The sequence below is a fragment of the Citrus clementina genome, unplaced genomic scaffold (genome assembly GCF_000493195.1).
Source record: "Citrus clementina cultivar Clemenules unplaced genomic scaffold, Citrus_clementina_v1.0 scaffold_2, whole genome shotgun sequence".
Lineage (NCBI taxonomy): Eukaryota > Viridiplantae > Streptophyta > Magnoliopsida > Sapindales > Rutaceae > Citrus > Citrus x clementina.
Genome location: NW_006262688.1, coordinates 26065653 through 26082841, shown reverse-complemented (window position 1 = coordinate 26082841; position 17189 = coordinate 26065653). Strand labels below are relative to the sequence as shown.

Genomic DNA, 17189 nt, shown 5'->3' with positions numbered 1-17189 from the left:
AAATCACGCAAATTTTGCTCTTTCTACATTTAGCGGCTAGCTTAGTTACCAATTAATCTCTATTATCACTCGCAAATTACAACTTCCCAAGACTCATATCATTTGCTTCCATACATATATATATATTTCTCGATCAAGTTTCATACTCCCCAAAATTTCTCCTACTTAATTTCTCTGTCTGTATCTCTGACTCTATGGATTCTTTTGCAATTGGTGCTAAACTGCTGCTGTTGCTGCTCTCTCTTGTTGTGCATGGAGAAAGTAAAGGCTGTGATATATTTCAAGGAAGTTGGGTTCATGATGAAACCTATCCTCTGTATGATGCCTCCACAGATTGCCCATTTATAGAAAAACAATTTGATTGCCAAAAGAATGGCAGGCCGGACAAAGACTATCTCAAATATAGATGGCAACCCACTGGCTGTAATCTTCCAAGGTACATAAATTTCTCCACTCTCATTTTTCTTAGTGAACGTATGTAATGTTGTTGTAAAATGTATATAATATGTACATGTGGTACATTGGCTATGGCTAGTCTTTTTACTCTTTGGTCTTTCCCTTTTTGCTTTGAGGGCACCAGAAATTTTCTTATCTTTTATTGGGTAAAAATGTTTTCTCAGCGACATTGATTATATATGAATCAAATCAAATGATGAACCAAATCAAATGATTTAATTAAGACTTAAAGTTATTGTCTTTCAAATTTCATGAATATTATAATTTCTTTCATATATATTGGCAACTGAAGAATGTTTGGCTTCAGATAATTAAGTGATTGAGATTTGAGCATAAACTACTAACTACTTGTTGGACGTTAATGATGTCTTCATAGAAAATTATCATCCAGTGGGCAGTGGGACATTTCAATGATGATTAGGCTCTCTCTTTCTTTGATTTCATCATTTCATAAATGCTTGATTAGCCAATAGCTATCACATGATGCATTCACATGCATGGAAAATACTTTATTTTCAGATTCTTTTATCAAGTTGACTTTCCGGGGGAAAATTTATTCAGTGACTGGGATATTAATTTTTGGTGATATGTTCATCAATATATACAGAAAGTCTTAATTAATAAAAGAACAATTAGTTCATCTATTTAAATCTCAAGTTTAACTGGAATTTTATTTCCCTTTTTTAATACTTTATTCTATCGAATTGCGCAAAATTTTTTACCAATATGATCAAACCATTTAGTTGTTATTTTTTGAGTAAAGAGATAATTATAAATTTTTGTACAAAATATAAATTAATGTGTGATAATTCAATAGGATGCATTAATTACCTCTTGTCCACATGATTTGTTTTTATTATCTTATATTTTCATCCAGTTAATAAATTTATGCAGATTAATTTATATAAAGTAAATTTACTTACAGTTATATCATTATTCTTATTTTTAACTTACTTTACCAACATTCTGAATCTTTTCTCATCATTTTTGTGTGTCCACATGACTGGCAATGGCCCCCTAATTTGTTTCTCTTTAGAAGTTGTCTAGTTGTCATGTCCCAACCAAAATTAAATAAAAGCACTTGTAGGAGTGATAGCATTTCCTTGAACAGAACATAATTAAGTTGCAAATAGAAAGATCACCAGACAATTGTTTCGTTTAAGTAAATAGGTTGGCATGTGGTTATAAGGGCATTGGACTCAAGAAAACATGATGATGATGGTCCCTTTTTCTCTGAAGTGATCAAAACCAGAATGTCTCGACACATTTCACATTGCTTCCATCATATTTAATTTGATTTTAAGTACCATTTGTTCGTTACTAACGCACTTCTAACACGACTGCAAAATGATGATATGCATGGGTGGTTTAATTTGCTTTGCATGCAAACAATTAACAAGATGTGGTTGTGATGTTGCTTTCATTCTCTTGCTCAAAAAATTGAGCGATCTGTTGGCATACAGTATTACTTTTAATTAATGATGATAAGATGCGTGGACCCCTCGGTTCCACGGTATGAATCAGAAAATGAACGCGATTGATGTAGGTTTAATGGTCGAGATTTCTTGTTAAGACATCAAGGTAAAAGCATATTGTTCGTAGGAGATTCACTCAGTCTAAACCAGTGGCAATCGCTCACATGCATGCTCCACAAAGCTGTGCCCGAGTCCAAGTACCAATTAACAAGGGTTGGTGACCTCTCCACATTCACATTTCTGGTAATTAATTAGATGCTTAATTTCACTACTCGTTAATTTCAATTGCATGCTTCCTATTTGCAATCCTATCTTCCTTAATTTGCCCAAATAAAAAACAAACCACAAAAAGAAAAATATAGCATGAGATTAAATTAATAGTTGTATGTATACGATGATATAGTTACCACCACAATGAGACTATGTACATGGTAGACTCATTTCAATTATTATCACTATTTGAACTTACGGAGCAATTAGTTCATGCACCTTATCATACACTCGATATTTTATAGGGGTTCAACACTCAAGTCATGTTCTCCCGCAAACCATTTCTTGTCGATTTAGTAAAGACAAGCGCAGGACGAGTTCTCAAACTTGGCTCCACCGAAAGTGGGGCATTGTGGAAGGACAAAGACGTATTGATCTTCAACACGTGGCACTGGTGGCTTCATTCCGGAAGGAAGCAAGAGTAATTAATATTGAACGTTTTCATCTGACCGATTAATATAACCTTCATGGACATAAAGGAGATCCCCTTCTGATTTGAATTTCAGTAACTTTTCTTCTCTCTGTGTATCACAGATGGGACTATATCGAAGACGGAAGTAGAACTATGAGAGATATGAACCGCCTGGTAGCGTTTGAGAAAGCATTGAACACATGGGCTAAATGGGTCGACACCAACATTGATCCAACCAAAACCAAGGTCTTTTACCAAGGCGTTTCCCCTGATCATACCAAGTAAGAATATAGCTGTGCATCTTGGGACTAACTAAGAAAATATATAAGATCATTATTAATCTGACCGTGACACAAAATCTTTGAAAGCTCAGTAGGATTCTTAATAGATATTATTTTGATTGAATCAGCGCGACTAGTTGGGGGCATTCGAATGCAACGAAAGATTGCAGGGAGGAAACACAACCATTTATTGTGCACAAGTATCGGCGAGGTTCACCAGCAGCAGAGCTTGTGGTAGAGAAAGTGATAAGTAATATGTCGAAGCCGGTGCATCTGCTCGGTGTGACGATGCTATCACAGCTAAGAAAAGACGCACATCCTTCCATCTATGGCGGCGTCGGCGGCCACATGGAAGCCGACTGCAGCCACTGGTGTTTAGCTGGTGTTCCCGATACTTGGAACCAACTCTTATACGCTACTTTGGTTCGAAGCTAATAACCGAACAAAGTTACAATCTCAATTTTCTTATAATAGAGATTGAATTTTTTACGTTGATTTAGTCAAGGCATTATTGTCCTTTTTTTTTTTCTAATTGATTCAGAAGTAACGCAGGCATTATCCTAAAGGAAGATTTTTTTTTTAACATTAACGCGCCCCCTTGACGTTTGAAAATTTGTCAAGATATGTAAGGTATGCATAGCTGGCTGAAAATTAACAGTTAAACTCAATCATGTTCTTTAAATCCATTCATAAATCATAACCCAAATCACAAAAATGTGATGAATGAATAATTTATAAAGGGGCTAATACATCATTTTAATTATCACGTTCTTGGCATCAAATATTTATAATAAAATATAAAAAGCCTAGGCACGTTCTGACTACTACGTATCTTAACCACGTTCTTTGCATCAAATGTTATTACAAATAGTCACAAAATAAAGGTAATTGTTCTGTAATTAAAAATGTCCTTCATCACTAGAAGCCCACTTCCCTCCAAACCTTATAAAAAAAATGTGTAGGAAAATTCTGCCTGGGTAAATGCCGGTGGAATCCAAAAGTCGACGGCCACGCCAGGAACAAATTAACGTGCATATAAATTAAATATACTGCTAATTAAGAAGAGAATATGAAGAATTAATATTTTTTTAGAAAAGGATATCTACTCTTGCTTTACTTTTCAATTTTGCGTGCAATATTATTTCTCAATATATCACCGACATCTTTCATGGAGAAAATTTGTTATAAATAGATGATCATTTCGTTTTCGATCGTTTTCTATCAACGTCTTGCTGTAAAAGACTGCAGAATAACAACAGCTTCGATAGAAATTTTCTGGCTTAATTTCGTAAGAGCCGTTACATTACGTTTCATGTATGCACATGACCACACAATCAATATCCAAGTCCTTTCCTTTCCTTTTTATATATAGATATATAGTCATCTCTCTCTTTCTAAGTACTCTCTCTTTCACACATTGAAATGGGTTCAGTGGCTCTTGCTGGTACATTACTGGTCGTGGCTCTTTTTCTTCATCGAGGTGTATATGGAGCTTATGAATTAAAGAACGATAATAAGTGTGATATTTTCCAAGGAAAATGGGTTTACGATCCCAAGTATCCCCTCTACAATGCAAGCAATTGTCCCTTCATAGAGCAGGAATTTGACTGCCGAAAGAATGGTCGTCCTGATAACATGTATCTCAAATACAGATGGAAGCCCACTTCATGCAAGTTGCCAAGGTATCCTTCTTCTTCTTCTTCTGCTTCATCTTCTCTTAAATCTTGAAGAAGACAATATTAGCATATATACATATTAAAATAATGTCTGGTGACTTATACATTATGCAAGTATCAAAATCAGTAGATTAGAGACCTGAATCCTAATTAAACTACGCAAAACTATAGCAATACGCTATGAGTAATGTCTATTTAATTCTTCATGAGATTAATTAATTTCCCATTCACAGAGTAGTCCGTGCCTTATGGTCCCGACACTTGCTTTTTGCATTAGCCTTGAATATTCATAACTACATGCATATATCATAATCACATTGCCTTTAATTACTCAAATTAAATTAGCCAATTTAATTTTAAATTACCACAAAAATTGGAAAATTATGGCCGGGCACCACATAGAGAATAGATGATATATATGATCCAAGCATCGAAGTCCACCAATGGGAGTTATTGCCTTATTGGCACTCCATATCAGAATTTCGACGGAATTAATTTGATGGTGCTTGATTATCACTTCAATTTTGGGCTCTAAATTAAAAACAAGAAAATGACTTGTATAATGCTACCAAATATTGCCTTCAATGTTATATTTGTCTTCTTTCTTTAATGGTCCCTTTGGGCCTTACGCGAGTTATAATTTTTGTCACTTGGTTACAATTATTGTATTGCATATAATAGATGCTCCCAAATTATTAATTAATTGGACCTTTTTAATTAATGTTGCAGATTTAGAGGTGGAGTTTTCTTGGAGAGATTCAGAGGAAAGCGCATACTGTTTGTAGGTGACTCGATTAGCTTAAATCAATGGCAATCCCTTACTTGCATGCTTCATTTAGCCGTGCCAAAGGCTAAATATACATTAATCAGAACAGGAGGGCTCTCCAAATTCAGCTTCCCGGTAATTAAATTAATTAACTCATGCATTTATATTAGTTAAAGTTTTAATTATGTAATAAGTACGCATGTGACAAAAGTCAACTGTACGCTAAAATGGTTCGATAAAAGAAGTCAACTATAGTTAATGCAGGTTTCCATCAATAATATTGTGTGTAGATCTAGTTATAGGCCTTCCGTGTTGATATATGCATGGTGAACAACCATAACTACAGAATTAATTTAATCTGCAGGCACATAATGTGTCGGTGATGTTCTCCCGCAATGCATTTCTTGTTGATATTGTTGGTGAGAAAAGTGGGCGAGTGCTGAAACTGAATTCAATCTCGAGTGGAGATCTCTGGAAGACGGCTGATGTATTGATATTTGACTCGTGGCATTGGTGGCTTCATACTGGAAGAAAACAACCGTACGTGAGATATACATCAAGTAACTACACACATTGATTAATAATTTCTCACAATAAAAATAATAATAATAAGCACATTTTTGTTTTTCTGTTCTCCTTCAGATGGGATATAATTCAAGACATGAACAACACATACAAAGACATGAATCGCTTGGTTGCCTACAGCAAAGCATTGAATACATGGGCTAAATGGGTGAATTCGAATGTAGATAATTCTAAAACAAAGGTCATTTTCCGGGGCATTTCCCCAGATCATATGAAGTAAGTTACTGAGACATACTACGTATGTATTTCATAATTAATTAATTAACCAATTACATCCCACATCAAATGAATATAAAAAATGAAATACTCATAGAATGGATCTTTTATATATGTATATAGCTCAAGTGATTGGGGGGATCGAAATGCGAAGAATTGCATAGGAGAAACTCGGCCAGTGATGGGGCGTAGCTATCCTGGAGGTAGACATCCAGAAGAAGCAATTGTTGAAAACGTTGTACGAAAACTATCGAAGAAAGTTCGATTGCTAAATGTAACAACGCTGTCACAACTTCGGAAAGATGGTCACCCTTCGGCTTACGGCTATGGAGGTCCCCGTGCCACGGATTGCAGCCACTGGTGTCTTCCTGGAGTTCCTGATACTTGGAATCAACTGCTGTACGCAGTTCTCTTTCCCTACTCAAATTAGATATGTTAAATGAAAGCAAATTAAAATTTGTTGGGAATTTTATGTTTCTCCTTGTGAAACTAATATTTCTCGTTTCATTGTTTATATATATGCTTACTTGGCGCTATATAGCAATTAATTAATTACGTTGTTAATAATTAGTTCTCTTATGAATAAACTGTTGAATTAATTGTTTATACATGTTTTTTTTATAATTAGGTTTATGTCTTGGTATTTCCCTAAACTTCATTTGTGGTTCAAATTAATTCAATTAAGGCCTCAATGATATAATGTGCTGGTGGTAATGCAGTATTACAGTCTATCAAATATTTTATTTGCATTTCCATTTTTAGTTCTCCGTATTTTTGTTATTCGTTCATGCTCTTGCCATCTCTTTCACAAATCATGCATATCGAACAAGATGTATAGTAAAAAAACAAGGGGTTTGAAATATTAAAATACATGTTTATATATAAGGCTTGAAGTATTAAAATACATGACGTCCTCATTTTTCTTTTTTCTTTTGTTTTTAATGAAGCACGCTTTTAAATCATGCAGTTTAAAAAAATTAAAAATTAACTCTCTTAAATCACATATTTTAATATTGTGTTCACATGAAAAAAAAAAATGAGGGCACTAGTAACAGGGAAGAACTATATATATATATATATAAACCATAATATATATTACACTAAGTAAAATAAACTACTAATAAATATGATTAGTAGGTATATAAGTATCTCTCGTAATATATGAGCAACTCTAAAATTCTATAGAGTCCAAATCTCTATTTGTCATGCACCGCTGGCCATGCACTGGTTGAAAAAAAAAAAAAAAGGAAGCCAACCGTGTTTAGGAAAATAAGTGGTCAGCTGCCCATTGCATGCAATACAAGCTGCTTGCTTCACCTCTTTGTTTGGCACGTGCATGTTCCTCCCATTTGCTTGAGGCGGTGATTATATATTTAAAATAAAGTGAGAGCTGCTTGCTTGCATTCGGTGGCCCAGTCAGTGGCTACATAAAATGAAACATTTTGAGAATTGCTTCATTTACTAAATTTGAGAACCGAGAGCAAAAACAAAGCAAGACCGAGAGAAGAAAAGAAGAGAAACCGAGAGAAAAGAGAAGGAAAAGAAAAAAAGAAAAGAAGAAAAGAAAAGGAGGAAGGAAAAGGAATAAGCCGAGAGTGGGGAAGAGAGAAATTGAAAAGAAAAGTTACAGAAAATAGAATTGGATAGTTAGAATTATATCCATTGAATCAGTGGGTAATAGATTTATGAAATTTGAGCGGTTATGTTACAATTTACATGCTACGTATAAGTTTTTATATCAGTTCTAACAGTTAATTTTCGAACCCTGTATTTTAGGAGGAACTCGAGAATCCAAGAACCTACAAGAGCCCCAATGAACCCCAAAGTGAAACAGGATTTGTGAGTGGATATTATTATTACTATTATGTATTATGTGCAGCATTTATGTTTGATATTATGATTTAATATCATGTTATGATTATATGTACGCATATTATTTGTTTGATTGAGTCATGAGATGTGATTGCCAGTTACCATATATGTACCTATCCCCCTAGACTCTACGCATGCGTATTAAGAGTTAGGTTACTCTATTCGAGCGATGTAGCTAAATTCCGCAGGGTATTGAGAGGTTTTTCCTCTGCTCTACTTGTGCGATGATGATCCCGATGAGTATTGAGAGTTATTTCCCCTGGATACTATTTGGTGCAGTTTGTGATGTATGTATGTATGAATTCCATGTTTGCTGATGCATGATATTCAATGTGGAGTTATGTCACATAGTTATGCATAAGCACCAGTACACTATATTATTATTATTATTATTTTAATATATATAATTACATCCACTCACTGAGCCGCAAGCTCACTATTTTCCTATTTACCCCTTTCCTCCTAGGATTCCGCAGAATTTCGTCCAGATCAGTTCTAGTTAATTGAGGTTGGGCCACGAGACGCATTGCTGCATGTCTTGCATTTTGAGCACGTTTATGTTGCTTATGTTTTATATGCACATATACATGTAATGTCGGTATGTACAATGAGACATAAGTTATGCAAGTTTTGAATACATTTATGATTTCAGAAAAGGCACAGAGGTGGTTATGTGTTTATAGGAAAGGCCATATTATATACATATTTTCATGAATTAAATTCGTGCCACAAGTTTTAGCTATTAGTCGGCACGATTCGCCTCAAATCAGACATGTAGGTCGGGGCGGGTCATGTCACTAGTTCTTCTACCTATTGTTCCCTTTGTTTGGGTCTTCCTTTAAGGGGTTGTTGGGTAACAATTGCATAATGCCAACTGGAATGTCTATATACTTTATCATCAATTTGATGAACTAGTTTCAAGATACATTATAAGATTTTCTTATTATAATAACTTGTTCAAAAGAATCTCTTGTCCGTCCATCGGATATTCTACTTTTTTTATGAGTCTTCCGACTCAAATATTCATGGATTCACAATCCGCTTACTAGTTTCATTACTAAGGACCTACTACCAATAGGAAAGTTATTAACTTTTTTTTCAGTAGTTTGATTAAGGCCTTCTTTAAGCTAGCAGAAAATTTAATTACTAGCAAAGAATTGTTCCTAATGTTCCTAGTCAAACTTGCAGAAATCAATTAATAAAATTATTTTTCATTATTTACTTCAATATATCATTCTTAATAAGTTCAGTTTCCTAATCTTGTAAGAGAAAAGTAGGAAAAGCTAAAAGTAAATTCCTGGTGGTGGAAAAAAGTTAAGTAAATTCCTGATGTCAAAAAGTTAAAGAAAAACCTGGTAGTAGTTAAGTAAATTCTTGATGCTAAAAAAAAGTTAAAGAAATTCCTGGTGGCAGGAAAAAAATAAAAGATATTCATGGTAGGAAAAGTTAACGAAAAGAAAAGTCAAGATTAAGGTTTTTACAAGTAGATAAATTCTTAAATCCATAATAAGAAAAGCAATAAATAAAAGTTTCATATAATCCCACCAAGTTTGGTACATATATAAAAAGAAAAAAAAAAGAAAAGAATACACAAGCAATACACAACAAAGAAGAGGCCAACATGCCAGGATCAGTCTTCGTCTTCATCATCCTCTAGAAAATTATAGTCAAGATGAGGATAATGGCTTTCTATCATTACCTTGACCTTCACAGCACCCTTCAAAAACTCTTTATCAATGAGATTAGCAAACTTAGCAGAAGGCTGGTACTCTTCCACGGCTGAAGCTTTTGCAGTCGACATTTGAAGATTTAGTTAATTGAGAGAGTACGATAAATCCTAAATTTGAGATTGGGATTAAGTTTTCAGACGGTCGTAATCTACTTTCAAATTATCATATTCTGCTTTTAGTTGGGCTATGTTAGTTTTCTCTTCAGTTTAACCCTTTTTCACCTCAGTAGTCCGTCTTTCAGAGGCTCATCCAGATTTAATCAGAGTATTTCTTTCCAACAATAAACTTTTAATTCTCCTTCTGAATACTTGGATGACACATTTGAATAAACATTTGAATAAATAGACATCAGGAACTGATTTTGTTGAAATATCAAGAATAATGGAACAAAATGTACCTGACAAATATTAGTTAGCACGATGTTTGTTGGGTCACAATTTTCAATATGTCTCACATTAATAAAAGAAACATACTGAGGCCAAAGTTAGTTGAAGGAATTGAGATATTTCTGGGAAAGGTCCTCCCAAGAAAAGCTTGATAAGTCCTCTAATAAAGGCAAGGTCTCTTGGCTAGAATCTGATGGAAAGGAGCCGAAGTTGCATTAACAGCAAGCGAAGGCAAGGTTTTTGCTCAAATTGACTGCAAATAATAACCTGATAAGATGACCCCCTGACATGAGGATGCTTTTCAATCTTCTTCTTTTTACGAGCACCGTCATTCTCAAAAGACATGACTAAAGGAAAAAAAAAAAGAGATATATGTGCTATTACATGATATAGCCATTTTATTGAAAATATTGGAAAAATAGCAAAAACTTACCTTTAGGAGGATCTAAAAGATAAGCAGGGGAGATAACTGAATATTGATGAGAAACCCAGTTAGGAGAGATATACTCAAGATATACATTTTGATGGAATATTGAGGACACTCAGCAATAATTCTCTTTCATCGTCAGAAATAACGATAGAAAGAGGAGGTGTGTTCTACGTTGCTTCTAAAAAAAAAAAAGAATTAGAGGTTGTTTGTTAAATAAATGAAGTCTGAAATTTTATTAATTTCAGACTTTTTCTAAAATATATTTGTTTGGTTTTTGAAACTTATATCTGATTTTCATATATTTACATCTGAATAGAAAAAAGTAAACTTTTGTGACTTTTATCTGAATGGAAAAAGGTCTGAATGACAAGTAAATATAATATTCCAAAAATATCTCTGTAAAATAATTTATTTCTTAAACTATAAAATATAATCATCTTTTTTCTTTTAATTTATAAGGACATAATTTTCAAATAACCAATTTTAAGATGTTTTTTATTGTGAAAACAAACAAGATGTCACTTATATTCAGATATTTAAAAAAGAAAAACAAACATGTCATTCATATTTTCATAATCAGACCCATTCAGACTTTAGAAAAATTCAAACTCATTTAGATTTCAGACAAAAAAATAAATGCTACCTTAGTAAAATCATAGAATGATATATTAAAACATTACCCAGACAATTACCTGGGGTGCAAAAATAAGTTATGTCACTAAAATCCCTAAATTCTCAATCTCCACGGGTAAAGAACCACGAGTCTTTCCAAAACCTGCTAGAAGATTTCTTTTGAACAATCAAATAAGGAAGTTTAGGCAAAAATGAGTTATGTCACTAAAATCCCTAAATTCTCAATCTCTACGGGTAAAGAACCACGAGTCTTTCCAAAACCTACTAGAAGATTTCTTTTGAACAATCAAATGAGGAAGTTTAGGTCAAGTGCGCAGGTAATACCACCCTTAATATAAGGGCGTTTATTAGGATTAGGAATGTTTATCAGTTGGCAAAACAATTGAAATTGTTAGAACATAGGGCCATAGAGGTCTTTTTAAGAAAATGTACATGCTTATTATAGCACGTCAGACAATTAGGCTTAATTGAGAAGGATCACACTTAAAATTGCTAATCATATACCTTAGGAAATTGTGGAAAGGAAGTCTGACACCATGCATAGAAAAGTCAGGATGCATGGTGACAACTTCTGGAGGAAGATGACTAGGTTTGTTGTTTTCTCCAACCCTTTCCAGAGAAATAGAACGAGGTATACCATTGGAGATCCGAAGGGATTCGATTGACATTTCACTCATACAATTAACATCTTCATTAGTGCTCTACCTAGTAGAAATAAGAGATTGAGAAAAATTTAGACTCATTTAAATTTCAGACAAAAAAATAAACGCTACCTTAGTGAAATCATAGAATGATATATTAAAACATTACCTAGACAATTACCTGGGGTGCAAAAATGAGTTATGTCACTAAAATCCTTAAATTCTCAATCTCCACGGGTAAAGAACTATAAGTTTTTCTAAAACCTACTAGAAGATTTCTTTTGAACAATCAAATTGTTAGCCTAAAGGGCTATAAATAATGTAATTTTGATGATAACAAACATATGTATTAAGTGATTTAATAAATGTTATATTTCACATTTTCACTAGTTTTTTAAGAATAATATTTATGCAAGTGAATCAAGTGAAATCAAGTTTGAAGACACTCAACGGACAACGGCGATATTAAGAATATAGTTTAGAGCTCAACGAACAAATTAGTGCGATAAATTCTTGTAAAGCCGGTATGATTTAATTGATGCATGATTTAGCATTTGAGAAGTTCAAGAGATTAATTTAATTAAATACTTTTCATAAACTAAAAGGTTTTATTTTTATAAAGTAAAGTATTTTGTGGATTTGAGTAATTTGGACTTAAATGCTAAGATTTGAAATCTTTGATTTTAATAAATATTAAATTTCGGAGTTGGACGTTTTTACAAACATTTAAAATGTTTTGGGCCATACTATAATTATGAATATTTTGGACTAAAGTGAAAGGTTTTGAGAACTTTGAAAAATATGGGTATTATGTTGAAAAGGACCTTTGTGCGAAATAATAAAATTTTTGGGGTCATATCATAATTTCAAAAAGTTTGGGAAACACGACTATTTTTAGGAAGTTCTGAAATTAGACATACTTACAAAGTTTTATGACGTTGTGGGTCATAGTATAATTATAGAAAGTTTTAGGTCAAAGTGTAATTTCAGTAAACAATGGTACTGTAGCAAAATTCAAAAATAACGATAATATCACTGTTCCTAAGCGGCTAGCCGGATAATCAAGCGGCTAACCGCTTGGGCGCGGGAATTTGCCTATAACGGTTAGTTTTCGGGCTTTCACTATAAAAACTCAACTCAAACTTCATTTTAAGGACAAATACAAGCAAATATAAGATCATATAACATATATTGAGCTTCCATTTCACAAATCATCATTTATTGAATCATTATTGAGCTATAATTTGTTTATCCACTCTTAAAGAGAGTTTCATTGTTGTGATTTTTAGTTCTCATCAAATTGTGAGTGTATAAGTGTGAGAAACACTTGGGATAAAGAGATTGAGGATATAATCTCTTGTTGTAAAGGTCCATTGACACCTTGGAAGTCAATTGTAAATATTTGAAGCCTTTGGAGGCTTGGATAGTGAAATCCTCAAGCCGGGTGAACTTGGAGGCGTGGACGTAGGCGAGGATAGCCGAACCACGTAAAAGTCTTGTGTTTGTTTTCTCTTCCCTTACTCTTTTAATATTGTTCTTGATTGAATTTATTATTTGATTAAGGCAATAGATTAAATTGTTGTGTGAATTGTATTGCATAAATTTTAAAAACCTAATTCACCCCCCCTCTTGGGTTGCATAACTTGCATTTCACAAATGAGGAAGTTTAGGCAAAAATGAGTTATGTCACTAAAATCCCTAAATTCTCAATCTCTTCGGGTAAAGAACCACGGGTCTTTCCAAAACCTACTAGAAGATTTATTTTAAACAATTAAAGGAGGAAGTTTAGACCAAGTGCGCACGTAATACCAACCCTTAATATGAGGGCCTTTATTAGGATTAGGAATGTTTATCAGTTGGTAAAACAATTGAAATTGTTAGAACATATGGCTAGGGTGGTCTTTTTAAGAAAATGTACATGCTTATCATAGCACGTCGGACAATTAGGCTTAATTGAGAAGGATCACACTTAAATTTGCTAACCATATACCTTAGGAAATGGTGGAAAGGAAGTCTGACACCATGCATAGAAAAGTCAGGATGCATGGTGACAACTTCTGGAGGAAGATGACTAGATTTGTTGTTTTCTCCAACCATTTCCAGAGAAATAGAACGAGGTATACCATTGGAGATCCGAAGGGATTCGATTGACATTTCACTCATACAATTAACCTCTTCATTAGTGCTCCACCTAGTAGAAATAAGAGGAGAAAACAGAACGATGGGAAAAATTTACGAGTAATCGATTATCTGTAGGCCGATAATTATTGTCTTCTATAAGGTATTCATAAAGCTCAGAATTAGAGAAATCTTGAGAATTTGAAGACATTACTAATATAGTGACAAGGATAAAAAAAGAAAAGAACGATAAATACTCATCAACAGTTTGGGTAACTTAAACTTGAGAATAAAATAAAAGAGAGTTGGTTGCTGGATGGTGTAGGTACCATATTCCAAAAAGCAACTAACCATACCACGTGTCCATCTTATCAGATAACAGAAGCTATTCCAGGGTAAATAACACTCAAGCTATTAATAACATCCAAGTTATTCTGAGGTAAATAACACCCAAGCTATTCCACGGGAATAACATTTAAGGAACAAATTCTTCCGGAGCTTCTAAAAATGGCAAGAGGGGGGAATTAATTCCACAATCCATTAGCCTAAGGAAATTACGTCCAAAGGTCATACAAATAAGGAAATATACATGACCGGAATAATTTCCTAGATCATATTCACCTCCACGTGTACAAAAATTATGGGTGACACATGTCGTTAGATTGAGGGTTCAAAGCAAAACTCGAAATCCACATCACTCATCATTTATAAATAGAAACCTATCTCTAAGAGAAAATTGTGCCTTTGGCCTAAAAAAAAAAACATTATTCATATCTAGATAGAGAAACTCATATTCTCCACTTTTCTTTTTTCTTTAATCTTAATCAAACACTAAATTGGGCGTCAGAGTGCCATTTTCAGGTACTCACCCCTCCGGATTCGAGATCAAGGATCGTGACAAGTTCTCCACAAGCTACAAATACGTGTGAAGGTAAAAAATTCCAGCCACCTTCATTGGTGCCGTCTGTGGGGAAGTTAAAAGTCATTTTCTCGCACTAAAACCCACACAACCACCACTATACACTCACTTTTTTAGATTAGATTTGGTTCTGAATAGTTGAAAAAAGAGGTGAATACTCACACATGCTTACGAAAAATAGGTTTATGTATGAGACCCAAACCTTAAAAAGGCATTAAAGCCAAAAATCCAAGAGAAAAAAATGGAGATCTCTCTTTTAAATGGCTTACTGAAAAAAAGAGAGAATAAAGAAGATGAATGACCCATTTGGTCAACATAAAACTTTGACTAAAAATAAAATATCAACAATAGTCAAAAGGGCTTAAAATAGTCTCCCGACAAAAGCTAAGACTAATTTATCATTTATTTTATTTTTCTCTTCATTTTCCTTTTTATTATGCTCATTCTCAGCAATTGTGTTGACTTATTTACATTCCTGCTATTCTGTTTATTCAGTGATACTTATTTATTTTTTCACGAGTGAGGCTAAGGAAAACCCAAGTATTCACCTTAATCCGGGGAGATGTATGAAGAGTATTATACGGATGTGGATCAACATAACTATGTGTTATAATTTAACAATTATGATTCCACATTTAACATACTGACACATTTTATTTTCAATTTTTTTATGTCATTCCTGACTTTACTTGACTTACACACGTGTGAGGCTAAGGAAAATCCAAACATTTGCCTCCTGATGGGGAATAAATAAATGGGTACTATGCTGACGTGGATTAACCTAACTTTCATGACATAATATGCAATTAACAATTATCTTTACGCATTTAACCTTTACATTTCCGTATTAACTCTTTAGTTATTTGCAAATTTTATAATGTTAGATGCTGATTCCGGAAGGAAGTAGAAATTACGGAAAACTATGCTGGAGCAACGACCAAAATAGTAGCCCTGAAAAAGCTAAAAACAGGCAAAGAGGTAAATTTTCCACCAAAAGCGAGGGTTCGAACCCACATAAAATAAACCCAAAAAGGAATATAAAGAGTTGATAGTGATGAGGAACAAATGCAAAGATACATATGAAAAGGAATTCATAAGATCCTAAGGCAACTTTAAAAAATATTTCTAAGTGACTTCCACAGTAAATGATGCTTGCGCTTGAGCAACAACCAAAAGAGTAGCTGAGAAAAGTTTAAAACAATCAGAGAGACAAATTGCCTGCTAAAAGAGAGGGTCGAAATCCATAAAATAAACTCAAAAAGGCATATAGAAACTGATAGTGATGAGGAACGGAGATTCCAAGATTGCCTATAGAAGGGAATTCAAAAGATCCTAAGGAGACTCTGAAAAAAATTTCTAAGTGGCTGCCACAGCAAATAATAGGATGATAGCAGCCACCTAAAAAAAAAAAATCTAAAGTTCATTTGAGTCACATTCCGGACTAATCTAAATGCTTATTTAGATTAATAGCTTGTAAAAGATGAATATTTCGTTTTAGCTAGTACGACTATATGAATGATTTCAACTCTTGAGAATATTGATCCAATTGATAATGTACAACTTGTGTACCCGAGTGATTGATAAAAAAATATAAAAAATATTTCATAGTTTCAAATGACTCATGCACTGCACTAATGAGCATTCGCATGCATAAACATTCATATCTATGCATCTCACAGGAACCCACGTTTATCATTGTCTCATAAGTGCTCATGATCATCTCAGACAGTCATATATGCTTCCAAAAATCTCAAAATCCATCCTAGAACCGACCGGATTGCCTAAGGAAAATTCTCATTTCCTGCTAGAACTTCAATATATGGAAAAATTCAAAGAATAAGAAATATTCCTTCCTACATCAAGGAAAATGAAGATTTCCTTCTGAAACTTCATTCTAAGAAAAAGTTCAAAGAACAAGAAATATTCCTTCCTACATCAAGGGAAATGAAGATTTTCTCTTGGAACTTCATTTCAAGGAAAAGTTTAAAAGAACAAGAAATATTCTCTCATACATCAAGGAAATGAAGATTTCCTCCTAGAACTTCATTTTAAGGAAAAGTCCAAAGAACAAGAAATATTTCCTCCTACGTCAATGGAAAAGTAGATTTCCTCATAAAACTTCAATTCAAGAAAACATCTAAGAGCAATTAATATTTCCTCTCATGTTAAGGAAGAATAATTAGTATGTTTCCGCATAAAATTTCAGTTTAGGAGAAAATTTCCCTAACAAAATTTGTTCGGAATAAATCATTATTCCCTAGGCTAATAAATAGGAAAAATTTTCCTAAGCCAATAACAAGTAAAACCTTTCTAAGGCCAATAA

At 33.5% G+C, this 17189-nt stretch overlaps 2 protein-coding genes across 2 annotated transcripts; both read left to right on the top strand.

The window, feature by feature from the left end:
* Positions 1-164: 164 nt before the first annotated feature.
* Positions 165-3355, top strand: LOC18052432 (protein trichome birefringence-like 43). The gene is made up of 5 exons (XM_006447962.2): positions 165-436; positions 2003-2174; positions 2447-2622; positions 2736-2894; positions 3023-3355. Exons 1-5 carry the CDS (start codon positions 195-197, stop codon positions 3327-3329), a joined length of 1056 nt encoding a protein of 351 aa, XP_006448025.2. The 5' UTR covers positions 165-194; the 3' UTR covers positions 3330-3355.
* Positions 3356-4279: 924 nt separating this feature from the next.
* On the top strand, positions 4280-6567 carry LOC18052431 (protein trichome birefringence-like 43). Its single transcript, XM_006447961.2, has 5 exons — positions 4280-4576; positions 5300-5471; positions 5701-5876; positions 5979-6137; positions 6261-6567. Exons 1-5 carry the CDS (start codon positions 4317-4319, stop codon positions 6565-6567), a joined length of 1074 nt encoding a protein of 357 aa, XP_006448024.1. The 5' UTR covers positions 4280-4316.
* The last annotated feature ends 10622 nt before the right edge of the window (positions 6568-17189 follow it).

What these genes read in the sequence shown, in the direction of transcription:
- LOC18052431 (XM_006447961.2), top strand. Translation starts at nt 4,317, where the DNA reads ATGGGTTCAGTGGCTCTTGCTGGTACATTACTGGTCGTGGCTCTTTTT. An exon ending in ACTTCATGCAAGTTGCCAAG is followed by an intron (nt 4,577 to 5,299) that starts GTATCCTTCTTC and finishes TTAATGTTGCAG; the next exon opens with ATTTAGAGGTGGAGTTTTCT. An exon ending in CATACTGGAAGAAAACAACC is followed by an intron (nt 5,877 to 5,978) that starts GTACGTGAGATA and finishes GTTCTCCTTCAG; the next exon opens with ATGGGATATAATTCAAGACA.
- LOC18052432 (XM_006447962.2), top strand. Translation starts at nt 195, where the DNA reads ATGGATTCTTTTGCAATTGGTGCTAAACTGCTGCTGTTGCTGCTCTCT. An exon ending in CATTCCGGAAGGAAGCAAGA is followed by an intron (nt 2,623 to 2,735) that starts GTAATTAATATT and finishes TGTGTATCACAG; the next exon opens with ATGGGACTATATCGAAGACG. An exon ending in GTTTCCCCTGATCATACCAA is followed by an intron (nt 2,895 to 3,022) that starts GTAAGAATATAG and finishes TGATTGAATCAG; the next exon opens with CGCGACTAGTTGGGGGCATT.